The following is a 14,316-nucleotide window of genomic DNA, read 5'->3' as shown; positions in this document are numbered from 1 at the left end:
CATTTGATCAAACTAAGTGTTATTGCAGGAAGTAAACTCATTCTTGGGAGACTTTTTATATTATCACAATCCAATATTAAGAAAATGCCCAAGAATGAATAGTTTTATTGAAAAATTATTAAAATTAATCTGCATTTACTTATATTACAATAAATCAACTTATGAATGATTTATTTATGCAAAAAAGTTAGAATGCTGATTTTATTTTAATATATGTTGAATAGCTTCAATTTTTCCTATTCTCTCGCCAAATCTTCTAAAATAAAAATATGCAGAAAATTCCAAATAAAAAGAAAAATAAATAAATATTTTGTCATCAAAATAATAAGATTAATATAAAAGAAAAATACCTTTATTGTAAAATATTTTCAAACACATACACAGTACATTCAACTTAAAAAAATTTTTTTATAAATAAAATAAAGACAAAAAATTAAATCATTACAAAAATATATACATTAAATTTAATAACATATACAAATTAAACATAATTTAAACTCAATAAAAATTATCATACTTGAAATTACTATAAATTATTAATACAGCCAAGTGTTATATGTTATATATTAAAGTAGTTTTCTTTAGTAATTAAGATTAATATTTTTAATATAATAAATTTTAAAGAGAATTTTTGAATGATAAAAATAAACTTTTGAAATAAATAATTTGTATTCTTGGTCTTATATTTTGATATTTAAACTACAACAGTTAAATAAAAATGCACATAATATATCAAATTCATTACATTTTTGTAATAATATAAATTCCACTTAATATTTATTATTCATTTATATAAATTTCGAAGTAAAAAATGTCATTAGTAATTAAAAAAGGTACAGTACACGAAATATGTTGAAAGTCTCTTGGAAGCTTATAAAAAATAATCTCATAAAAAACAATAATTTGATGTATTTATTATATATTGAAATATAATGTTTTAATCTCTTTTTATAAAAAAATATTAAATGTAATAATTAAATTACATAATTACTGATTATTTTAAAAAGTGCACTATGAAAACACAAAGTATTATAATTATTATTGATTGTACCATCAGTCACTAATGAGTCACAAACTAAATCTTTTCATGCCTTTGATACAAATATGCATATATAATCCAATAACCTTTAGGTTTTTTTTATGACTTGGATATAGTATTTATTTTAAATTTTCTTCTTTTGAAACAATCGAGACTAAACTTGGATCTTAGATATTAATGTGTGATAAGGTTGTATCTACTCCGAGTGAAACTGAAACCAAGACTGATTAAAGACTGCCCTTTATTAAAAACAATGCATGAAGTTGGATGCTTTGGATAAAGTTAAAGGAATATGTAGTCTTGTTTATTAGTTTTGTTGAAACTGTCTCTTCTATTTCTTGTTTTGTTTGATGTCACAACTTGGTGAATTTAAAGACACTTGGCAAAATTTGTCGATATTTATTTCATAAACTTTATAGAAATGCATTTTGGGCTTTCGCCCCTCGTCAGTCTGTTACGTAATGAACGTGTGTTGCATCTGGAGGACATCTGTCCGTCACCTTCTGCATAAGACTTTGTGCGGAAGGTGTAAGACTGTGTGCAGAAGGTGACGGACAGATGTCCTCCAGATGCAACACACGTTCATTACGTAACAGACTGACGAGGGGCGAAAGCCCAAAATGCATTTCTATAAAGTTTATGAAATAAATATCGACAAATTTTGCCAAGTGTCTTTAAATTCACCAAGTTGTGACATCAAACAAAACAAGGAATTTGTAGTATCGAAAGTATTTTTTATCAAGCTTCTGTTAAATATGTAAATTTACAATTATAAATTAAATAATTTTTACAAAGTTTTAAAGAATCCTGTATAATTTTTCTAGCTCAAAGAGGGACCCAGCAAAGTTCCATTTTCAAGAAAGGACAATTTTAATTGGTGTTGATCTGTTTCACTCGAAGTAGATGAGACTTCATCAAACATAAATATTTACAATCCAAGTTTAGTGTCAAGTTCTCTCAAAAGACAATAATTTAAAATATGAATATATATTTCAGTTAAATATACATAAGAATTTCCTAATATAATGAAAAACACAGATCAGAAGTTATTTTTCCTCTTTCAGTCTGACAGACAATGTGTCAAATTAAGAAACGGAATGTAGAATTCTTATGAACCGAGTACTGCTTTTATAAGCACTTTTTAATAAACAATATTGAATTCTGTTAAATTAGATTTCACATTAAAAACAAAATCATGTTATCAACAATTTTAATTTATATTTTCTGAATCATAATTTAAAATATATAACAAATTATTTAAACTGATTTTTTTAAATACAGGTTGACTATTCCCAATCCAAAATATTCTAAAATTGGTAACTTTGTTTTCACAGCAGGGAACCCTTTGGGATAAGGTTACAACTCAGTTTATACTGTGAAAGATAATGCAAGTGTGCACACAACTATAGCATATTGTCATGATTCAGTAAACCATCAAACATTGTAAGCACAACGTGTCTGTGACTACTTGTTTTCTGTTTAGTTATTTACGTATCATTAAAAGATGTCAAAAAGGTTCGATAGAATTGAAGAGAATTATGACTATCATATTATATATTCGAAAATACAAAGCATTCTCACCCCCAAGCATTTAGATCAGGGATACTCAACCTGTATTAATATAAATATACTTTTATTTGTAAAATAATAAGGATTACATCCTAACAAAAACTGATTTTATTTTTCATTTCACTTAAAAACATTTTGAATTTTATTGTAGTGTTAAAAATATTTAACAAGGAAATAAAATAGTTTGTAACAAAAAAAAATTTTTCTAATAATAAATTATTTATTCAGATTTAATATCGTAATACAAAAGTTAATAAATTTTCATGCTTTATATTTGATAGCTTTCAACATATAAATTAAAATGATTATAAAATTACCTGATTATCAATAGAGATCACACCTTACATAAAAAATAAAAATTAATCTCTACAAATATAAACAGAGATTATTACTTTTAACGAATACTAGTACTATTATGTCCGTATCGAGACATCGTTAAATGAAGTTGCCGATTCCTATTTGGCAAATGTTGGCATTATTGCATATATTCTTAAACGTAAGGGTCGGTTTTGGTCTTGAACTATCTACTTTTTCGAGTAATTCGTTCCTATGTTAATGAATATAATTAATATTATCACAAAGCGGTAAATTACATTTTTATTGACAAATATTTAATATAGTTACAGATATTCATCTCATCAAACTTCTATATAAATTACACTTACAACATAAAAGGAATGGAAGTGAAACCAGCAACAACGGAGATAACGTTGCTAACAAAGCACTCAGCCCTATTATTGTAATCACAACCTAAAACAACAATAATATAAACATTTAATTTTTAAAAATTAATTAAAGCATACGGTAAATATTTTTTATGATACAAGATTAAGCATACTGAAAATAATATGAATAATTTTAACAGAGCATTATAACAGCACCATGTTAATTCAATTTCTCAGAATTTCAAACTTCTGAATTTGTTGTACACTTGATTGTAATCATATCTTAAAAATATTATATTTTGTGTCATAAATATAATTTTATGTATATTGTGGTAATTTATTATTATTTGAATATTGTAGTAAGTTAATGATTTAATGACTTTTAGCCATTTTCACAATGTAATAATTATTTAACTGGAAAGAGTCTGTTTTGATGTACAGGGTGAGTGGAAAGTAACTAAACTTAGAGAATTTTTAAAAATTTTTTTTGCAATAAAAATGCAATTATAATAAAATCTGTGTATGAATGTACTGTACATCAATCAATGGAATTTTATAATTAGCATATCAGTGGTGTAGACAGTGACCAAGAAAGGGTGCATGTGTAGTAGCAAAAGAAATGGCCAGCCTATTGTCTGTTCAGGAGCAAGTATGGATTGCTATATTCTATGAGGTGTAAAAATCAGTGATTGTTGTGCAGAGATGGTAGAAAGGAGGGACGTCATGCCACAGTCTGTCCAAAAACAATGAAGAATTGTCAATCGAAGCTAAGCTCTGTGCTTCCGCAACCAAACCTTTGGTTGCGGAAGCACAGAGAAGAAGCTGTTCACTCACATCGAATCCTGGTTGTTTGAGGAAATTGCCTACATTAAATTTTAAAAGTATGCATCCATATTTCCATTTAGTAAGGTACAAGTCAAATAATTTTCATCATCTTTGCATTACAAATATAAAAATTATAGCAATTTCTTAATGTCTTGCAACTTTCTACCCACCTTGTATTATTCAAGCCTAATCCAGTCTATTACTATTAAAATAATAATTTTTTTATCATTAACTTAAGTTATTTAATGAATACTGTATAATGCATGGTCTACATAATTGATTATATTAACAATAAACCTACTAATCCAATTTTGAATTAATATCACACAATCTTATTAAAGACTAATATAGTAATTATATGCATTAGTTATATATTTATTATATTAGTCTTATTATAGACCAATAATAAGGCATACTGTTTGGCACAATTATATGAAAACATTTTCATAAGGACTACAGAATTCTTAAAATTCAATTTCATTCTTTAAAATTTATAAAACGAATAAAGAATAACTTAAACAGATAGAATGAAGAAATCACATACTATATTTTTAAATGTAAATTAATTATGCATATTGTACAAAAATATATTCTAAATCATTTTTTCTTGTATTATATTTCTTTATGACTTGCTAAGATGCCATGGCAATAAGTAACCATTATATTGTACTAGTTTTACATGTTATAATATACACTTAAATTAATTTAAAACATTTTGAAATATATCTTACCCGAATTCTGTGCCAAATTAATGATGCTCTAGTATGACCAAGTTTATTCTTGCATGGACCTTTATCAAAGTGTCTCAATAATACATCATCCTGCAAAAAGTTTGATAAAAGTGATCATATTTATATTAAGTTTAAAATCCAGAATTGAATTTTTAAAAACTAAAAGAGAAATTAACAATAATAATAAAAATTTCATAGCACCACACAGGCTTGTAAGTTTTTAGGACTGTTTGCAAGGGACTGTTAAAATCATTATTTCAGCAAATTTAGTAAACTTTTGAGAATATCTGCATAATATAATTATGTAAATATCCCTAAAAGTTATATTACTTAAGGCAGGGCAAATTTACACAAAATCTGTTCTCCAGTAAGTAATATATAATTTATTCATATTTATAAAAATATTTCGTAGTTAGTTATATAGTAGTAGTAAGTAAAGTTTATTGTAATAGGGTATACCTGTTACAAAAGGGAGAATCAGTTGATACCAACATAGTTGATTTTGTTATTTAATAATTATAAAATATTGACGTCTTATAATAATATCTAATTTGTTCAACATTGATATATATTTGCAATACTGCAAACATATGTATTTGATATATTATATCACATTACATAACTACAAAAAATTTTTTAAATTATACAAATTATCATCAAATTATAATTTTTTCCACGTACAAAATGCTTAGTTAGTATTTCATTGTTGATCTTGTTTGTCGCACTGAGGTTATATCTATTTCGTAACACTAGTGCTTTGCTATAAAACGACACTTATAATTTTTGGGGGATAAAAACCCCTACATCTAGAATAGCACCAACTGCATAGTTAGTTATATATAAATATCTACTATAAGAATAGATATGTATTATATCAATGAAAGTGAAACAGAAAATAAAAATGAAATTAATTATCTAGACATAACTTTAAACCAGGAAAAAACACTATCAATATAAAACCTTACAAAAAAAGCAGAAATGTAAATAAACTTCTTAATTATAAATCATATAGTCCTACAACAATAAAAAGAAATAATTTTATAATGGCACTATCAAAGATATGGAACAGAACATCTAAGGCTGAAGACAGAGAAAAACAAAAAAAACAAATTAATAAATACTTTTATCTTAAGCAATTACCCAAACAAATTACTAAAATAAATGGATAACTACATTTATAAAAAACAGATTCAATGTTAAAAATAAGAATGAGAATATTACATGTATGTCATTCCCCTATATTAAAGGAATATTTGAAAAATATAGAAAAGTTTTCAGAAAACATGGTGTTATACTAGCAGCCAAACTAAAAAATAAAATTAAAAACAACGTCAATAGCAATAAAATTAAAAATAACGAAATACTAAATGAAGCACTAAAAAGTGGTATATGAGATAAAATGTACATGTAAAAAATCAACAATATACATTGGAGAAACAGGAAGGCAACTCAGAACCAGAATAAAAGAACATGAAGCAGCATTTAGACTTAAATATAACCAATCACTGCAGCAGGTTTGGATGCACAATCAATGAAAACAGTGTAAAAATAATGCACAGAGAAAAAGACAGTTATCTACGTAAATTCAGAAAACACTTTGCAATTGTTAATAAAAACAAAACCATAAACTTAAATAATGGCATAGAGATTGACAATGTATGGGAGGAAATGGAGGGGCTAAAGAGCAAGCAAACAAAAAGAAAGACAGTTAGAAATGCCTTAGGGGATACAACATCAACACTGCATAACTATATGTCTAAACATAAAACAGGTTAGTTCACTATTGTGTAAATATATCTAAATAATGGAAGTTGTAATAATAGTTGTAATTTGTAAAGTTGTAATTTTACCATAATAATCACTGTAATAATTGTATTTATACCAATTGGTAGAAATGTAACACCTGATGAGGAGTATAAGTTACACAAAAAAATCTTGCACCCAAAATGCATAGTGAATAAAGAATAACGAAGATAACATTCAGAAGTTTTTGTCTCTGATGAAATGCGGTCCAGACAAAAAAACGCCGGTTAACTTCTTCAGATTTAACCTATGAAGTCTCGTCAATTTTTTTGAAGAAATATTTAAAGAATTGATTTTTAAAGCTATATATAAATACTATTTAAATTTAGATAATTTTTTTCTTTAAAAAGCATGACAATCTCTTTATATAAAAAATAAAGATATTTGTTATATTAATATTCTAAGAAACTAAATACTGTCTGTAGAATAAAATACCAAGTGAATTCTACTATTTACATGTAAATAACTGTAGATGAATATTACTAACAAATTTACCAATAAATTTTTAATTTATATATGTTACATTATTAAAAATTATAAAAATAATAAACAGAATAAATTTCCAGACACATTTTAAATGTTAAATTTTAAATAGAAGTAATACACAATTTATATGAAATTAAGAAAAAAAATGTTATATAATTAAAACATTAATTTTTACATAAGAAAATAACTAACATTAATATAAAATTTTTGGCAGCTTTAAGATTTTTTTGTTTTTACGCATTTATGTAATACTTCCAAAGCATTTCTATCACAGAATTTATAAAATTTTAACTACTTTAAAAGCAATTATAATATAGCTACATCACTAAACAATAACATATTAGAATGGTTCGGTATAAATCGTCATTATAACAAGAAAAACATTATTCACTGTCCTAAAGTTATAAATGTTTAACAAATCTCAATAGATAAAGAAATTCAGCTGAAAAATATATTGACAATGGATAGTCTACAGAATAAAATTTCCCATTTTTACTGAATTTCCCAGTTTACCAAATAAGAGATAATCCTGTATTTAATATTAAATCTGAATTTTCTATCTAAATATTTTTATTTACATAAAGACTTCTTTTACTAGAATTTAGCTTTTGATTATTGTTTGTATAAGTATACAAATTTTCAAACATTAATAAAACCAATGCTAAAATAAAACATTTAGGCAAAATATGTATATATAAAATTAGTTAACATATCCTCAAGTGTAGTGAATATGAGCAGCAAAACACATGACATTGCAGTGACCACTAACATATATAATATTTTGATCATCTTTCAGAATAAGTCAGATAATTTAAAATTATATTAAAAGTTACACTTTATTACAAAGATATTAATAGACAAATATAAAAACTTACATCAAGCAAAGAGAGACAATGCCAACAGAATATGTGCTTGCAATATCTGCATTTCATCTGAGCACAGCCTTCATTTCTTTCAATTGGAATGTTGCAGCCGGGACAATGTTTTATATTGATTTCATTTTTAATTACAAATGAAGATGCTTTTTTATTGTAACTAAAATATAAAAGATTTTTACACATTATATGTAACTAAAAACTCAAAATTTTCCATTACATAAACTGACAATATTTTTAATCAATCAAAATACTTAATGTTTTTGTAATGTCAAAATGTGACAAATTACAAGAAAAATAACCTTGAATTATATATTCAAATGTTCTTTCAAGTTAATATGTTAAAAAATTCTGTATGTAACTTATAAAATAACAAAATATATTTACAGCAAAACCTGTTAAAAACAGAACTTTAATAAAACTGCAACCTGCGTAAATGGTAAGAATTCTTGGGAACACTATAATTTTCTGCATTAAAAAACCCTGTTTGAAACAGAAACCTGCCAAACTGGAAAAAATAGTCGGTACCATGCAAGTCCAGTTTACACAGGTTTTACTGTATACAGTGATTCTAACATTTCAAAAACTGAAACAGATTACAGTGCAATCTTGTTAATCTGAACTAACTCTTGTATGGGATCATTGTCGGGTCTAGCAATGTTATATATATATACATGCCTTGCCGGGATTTGCAATGGCCGGTTGAGTGCCTTGGAAGATGTTTACAAGACATGAGCACTTGATCTGTCCCAAACCGGCATTGTAATAACCATCAATGGTTATAACGTTAGCTTATATTGACTGTGTCTAAAAGTAAAAAAAGCTTGAGGCAAGTCATGTGATTGGACCTTCTTCAACTTCCGGTCGATTTTCGTAAGTATATTTTTGAATGTCACGTGTTTCACGTCTCGTGATTCCGTCTGACGACAATAAAAACTGATGTGAAAAAAAACTGGATTTTATATATTATAAAAAAAATAAATAAAAGAAAAAATCTCTGTCACACCACAATAACTTTAATTAGAGATCTTTTATTAGAACGATGTACCGTTACGTTATTTTGCATGCTATCTTACTTCAATCGCTCGTGACTTATTAACTAAAGTAATAAATATAATTTATGTATTGATGAAAGTATATAAATCTACTGTATACATTGTATACAAAGATGATTGCTTGTAGGTTATAATTTTGCTATGTACTGTACATGTATACTGTACAATAGTGTATTGAAGATATGGAATATGGCTTCTTTCAGTGGCATAAATGTTCTTATATTTGACTGACATTACGGTTTTTAGAGTAAATATTACTTTAAAACAGTATTATATTTAAATTAAAATTGATGATAAAGAAAAACTTTCATTTTGTTTTTTATTAAAATTAATTTTTTAGGAGCAATAATCCCATCTTTGGCTGGCCATTCACTGCCTAATTTTCTAGAACCATTTAAAGTTTAATTAAATTATTTTTTAACATTTTTATAAGTTTTTTCCCCTTTATAAAATTCTATACATAGGATCTCTTTAGACAATAGGCTGTATATATAAACTATATTTCAAAATTATTTTGTATCTACCATCTTCATATAAAAACCCTGTAGAAAATTTTTAAAAAATTGAAAATATTTAATTTAAATATAAATAAGAGTTTTTTTGAGTAATTGTAGACACTTCTGAATAGTATTGAGTAAACAAAGCAAGAATGAGAGAGGAATGTTGCACTTTCTTCTCTAAAAAAAAGCATCAAATAAATGGAGAAGAAAGTTGAATTAAATTTAGTTTTATGTACAGTACAAACAATAACATATCCTAACAATAATTTTGTGAGACAATACAGTTATTCAAAGAAACGTGACTGATGCACACAATGTTTTTCGCATCGACTATTAACACAACTTCCATGTTCTACCGGAAGTTAAAGAGGGTCCAATCACGTGACCTGCCTCAGGCTTTGTTTACTTTTAGACATGGTCAATATGATGGAAGAGGATATCGGACTGGAGGTCCAGATAGCGTAACTGGCAAAGCATCTGCACGTTAAGCAGGAGTTGTGGGTTCAAATCCCGCTCTGGCCAATTTTTCTTCCAGTGGTTCTAAATTATTTAAATTAATTAATTAAATATTATAATTATTAAATTTAATAAAAGATGATGCCTAACACTTCCCTCTAGTGCCAAATTGGTTTCATAATTTATTTAGTATTTAGCCATATCTAGCCCAATAGAATTCGGCATTTGGTTGGGTCTAGCAATGTTATTTATATAATAATATTTATATTTTTTAATTTCTAAAAATAGTTTAAAAAACTGAATATTTAAACAGGAAAGGAACAGTTAGGCACCTATTTATTTAAAATAATTACAATATATTCTGATTATACTGATGAAATTTATGATTTTGAAATGCTCTGCAATAAAAATTTGAATATACAAACAAATTTAGTTTGAATTTCCAACTTAAAATCCAAATATCAGTAAATTTTAAAATTATAAAGTATATAATTTATTATAAAATTTTAATCAAGAAATAAATAATATCACTATCTTATATTTTTAATTATAATTTAATTCTAATGTTTATAAAAATTTAATGAATTCTGAATCAGTTTATGTAAGGTTTCAATAAAAACTCAATTATCTAAAACTGATTTACATGTTATGTTTATATAATCGGTGAAATGTTGATTTTAATTACTTGATAACTCAGATATTGTAAATATTGCAAAGCTGTTGATTTAATCCATTAATATTTGCAACACTAGCTAAAGTATTGATAAAATATAATAGTTTAATAATATATTCAAAAGGAAATTTTACAATAGCTTGTTGAATGTTTTTGGGTTAATTCAGACAACAATATAGTTAATAATTAATTAAATTTCTAAATAATTTAAGATATTTATTATCTTAACTTATACAAAGTGTTTAATAATATAGTTCAATGAAAGATTTAACATAAAATATATATTTACTTAAAGCATTTTTTCTCCTTGCACAATTGAGTGGAATGCCATAATTCTTTACATGATGAACAAAACATGGTGTTACACTAAAGAATAAAACAAATACATTAATTAAAATAGTTTTAAAAAGTAGATAAATATCACATATAACAATTCAATTTTCATGTATTTGATTAATTTATGATGTAGAATTTTAACATATCCCTAAAATCAGTTGAGTAAAATCTATGCAGTGAAGTTAATTTTAAAGACCTGACGATTTGATTTTAAATGAAACTGATATCTAACAGAATTTATCAGACTGAGAGAAATGTATTAAAATTTAAATTTATTGATCTTAAATTAAAATGTTTTTTGATTTTAAAAATAACGATAAAAATAATAATGAAAAATAAGGATTTTGATGAATTTGTCTTTGTTAAGATTGATCTGGCAGTCCAAGAAATGCATTTTGTTTTCACTTTCTTAGTCTAACTCTGATTGAGCTGCAATTTCAAAATATTGTAGACCAATAAATTCCCCACTGTTGTCATCTATCTGTCTTTCCTTAATCTCAAAAATGGAGTTACCTAGAGGAAAGATGAGACCAGATATAAAAACCTTAGAGGCAGGAGGCCCTGATTAACTATATACGTACATCCTAAACAAACTGGAAGTCATGTTATTTCAATTCTCTTACGGAGAACGCATGCACGTATCGTATTTGAAATCCGTACCATTCAATTTATTTTTGAACGTCAACGGCCAGCCTAGATGAAACAGGAATTGCCCAGAAGGGGTAATGAAAACGTTCGTCACTAAAACGTTATTCACACCGAGTAATTGGTTCGTGAGTCGTAAGTTTTATTTACACTCCGGTGTTGAGTGGTTAAACATTAAATATTTCAATTCAAAAATTTTCCCCCAAAAGGTGTTAGACAGATGACTGGCATGACCCTATTGTTAAAGAAAAAGTATGATATACAGTGGCAAGCCACTACTAATTTGAGATGAAGAGCAGATATTTGAAATTAAATAAATGAAAATATGATTAAAAATTGAGGCCCAGCATTGTGACAATGTCACAATAAACAATTGCTTGTTTCCTATTAACTTACCACAGTTGTTATTAATTATTGTGTAAAGTTCCACTCTCCACAGAATAAAAATATCAACATATCTCTATTCAGCAATAATGTGTTCTTGAAAATTCTAAAAACTTTCAAACTTGTACCAGGTTGTTCAATAAGTTTTGTCGTTCAATAAGAGATAGCGCTATTAGGTTTGTCGTTTTATTACTCTAAAAATAGTACTACTTTTTTATAAACACGTGTGAAGTTTCATGTAGATCTGTCAACTCATTTCTATATTTGCAGCTGTTCAAAGTTGACATGTCAGTGTATTTTTTTACAATGGAAAAAATTGAATATCGTGCAGTGATAAAGTTCTTATTTTTGGAAGGTGTAGCACCAAAACAAATTCATGAACAATTGGTAAAAGTGTATAAGGACTCTTCACCTTCAATTAGAACAGTAGAAAGATGGGTTGCTGAATTTAAACGTGGCCGTACAAGTCTTGAAGACGATCCACGTGAAGGACGTCCAAAAAGTGCATCAACACCAGAAATCGTAGCAAAAATACAGCATATGGTTTTGGAAGATCGTCGATTAACTGAGAGAGATTTAGTAGAAGCCCTAGAGATCTCATTAGGCAGTGTGAGCAATATTTTGGCTGATGTTTTGGGTTACAGAAAGCTGTGTGCACAATGGGTGCCGCATTCGCTAACTATGGAGCAAAAACACATTCGAATGCAACTAAATAACAACTAACCCGTCACAAAGCTATACATCCACAAGAGCCGAATTATTGGGCTAGAGTTGGCTATAATAATAGTTATTATAGCCAACTCTAGCCCGATAATTCGGCTCTTGTGGATGTATAGATTCGAATGCAACTTTCTCAGCAACATTTGGAGCGTTTTAGAAAAAATAAAAAGGATTTTGTGTGTCATTTCATTACTATGGATAAGACTTGGGTCTACCATCATGATCCTGAATCAAAACAAAAGGCTAAGGAGTGGTGTGAACCCGGTACTTCGGCTCCGAAGCGAGTTAGGGTCCAGAAATCGGCCAAGAAGGTGTTAGCATCAGTTTTTTGGGATGCAAAAGGAATTTTGTTCGTGGATTATCTCCAAACTGGTAAAACAATAAACTCAGACTATTATTGTAATCTTTTGGACCAGCTGGATGTAAAAATTCGTGAGAAAAGACCTGGTTTACAGAAGAAAAAAATCATTTTTCATCAAGATAACGCACCCTCTCATACAGCTCAAAAAACCATCGCGAAAATCAGAGAATTAAAATACGAATTGTTGCAACATCCTCCCTATTCGCCAGATTTAGCTCCTTCTGACTTCTGGCTGTTCTCACATCTTAAAAAATTCATGCATGGGAAACGATTTTCATCGAACGAAGAGGTAATAGCAGCCGTGGAAGCGTATTTCGACAGTCTTCCGGATTCTCACTTCAGGGATGGAATCCATAAATTAGAAGATCACTGGAACAAGTGTATTGAAGTTCAGGGAAATTATATTGAATAATAAAATGTATTTCAAACCATAAAATTGTGTTTTTTTTATCGAACGACAAAACTTATTGAACAACCTGGTAGTTTGAAAGTCTTTAGAATTTTCTGAAATACATTCATTTCTTTTCAAAGTTTGTTACATAAACTGATTAAATTTTGTGTTTCAATTCTCACTGTGGAAACCAGGGCTGTGGAGTCAGAGTCAGAGTCAGAGTCGGGAGGAATTTCTGGCCAGAGGAGTCGGAGTCAGAAAAAATGTGTTGACTCCAACTCCTGCATTTTTAATTTACTTTAGTTTTTTTATTTAAATGAAAGAAAATTTATTATATATTTATTAATTTTTAAAAATCTTTTTATATTTGGTTATAATTCATTTATTTTAAATACAAAATGTATCAATTTAATTTATTAAATATGTAGTGTTCTTTGTAGTGTTTGTGTTTAGTAGTTAAATTATTTTGACCCGATTGAATTTAAATATTTTTGAATCATTCCTTTATCATCCCTGCTCTAAATGAGTACTCTATTTTTCTGAATGAGCTGGACTAATTGATCAGAGTTCATATTTTTCTTTTCTGAACAAGGGGCTGAAGTAGCTAGATCGCACACTTTTTAGTTGGACTAACTTCTCTGAAAGGGTAAAATTGAAGTGCAAATGCTGTCAAATATATGTAGATGTAGAATTTTATCGCACCCTTACTCCTCTTATTAAATATTTGTTAAAAATTAATTTTTCTATACGAATAAATATTAATGTAAGTTAAATATTAAAAATACTAACTACAAGGGCAGTT

The 14,316-nt window shown here is 27.2% G+C and overlaps 1 protein-coding gene across 2 annotated transcripts in view; it reads right to left on the bottom strand.

Moving 5' to 3' along the window:
* Nucleotides 1-336: 336 nt before the first annotated feature.
* The window catches only part of LOC136982264 (probable E3 ubiquitin-protein ligase RNF144A-A), a 61,528-nt gene continuing 47,548 nt past the window's right edge, over nucleotides 337-14,316 (bottom strand). For both annotated transcript variants that reach the window (XM_067278738.1, XM_067278737.1), the window contains exons 6-10: nucleotides 10,967-11,043; nucleotides 7,994-8,153; nucleotides 4,830-4,919; nucleotides 3,274-3,358; nucleotides 337-3,155 (exon numbers count right to left, since the gene is read on the bottom strand). In XM_067278738.1, the coding sequence (XP_067134839.1) occupies nucleotides 3,154-3,155; nucleotides 3,274-3,358; nucleotides 4,830-4,919; nucleotides 7,994-8,153; nucleotides 10,967-11,043 (414 nt within the window). In that variant the 3' untranslated portion in view covers nucleotides 337-3,153. The remainder of the gene's footprint in view (nucleotides 3,156-3,273; nucleotides 3,359-4,829; nucleotides 4,920-7,993; nucleotides 8,154-10,966; nucleotides 11,044-14,316) is intronic.

This window comes from Centruroides vittatus, unplaced genomic scaffold (assembly GCF_030686945.1).
Source record: "Centruroides vittatus isolate TY-2023 unplaced genomic scaffold, ASM3068694v2 contig_817, whole genome shotgun sequence".
Lineage (NCBI taxonomy): Eukaryota > Metazoa > Arthropoda > Arachnida > Scorpiones > Buthidae > Centruroides > Centruroides vittatus.
The sequence above is the reverse complement of the archived record's forward strand: the minus strand, read 5'-3'. Positions and strand labels throughout refer to the sequence as shown.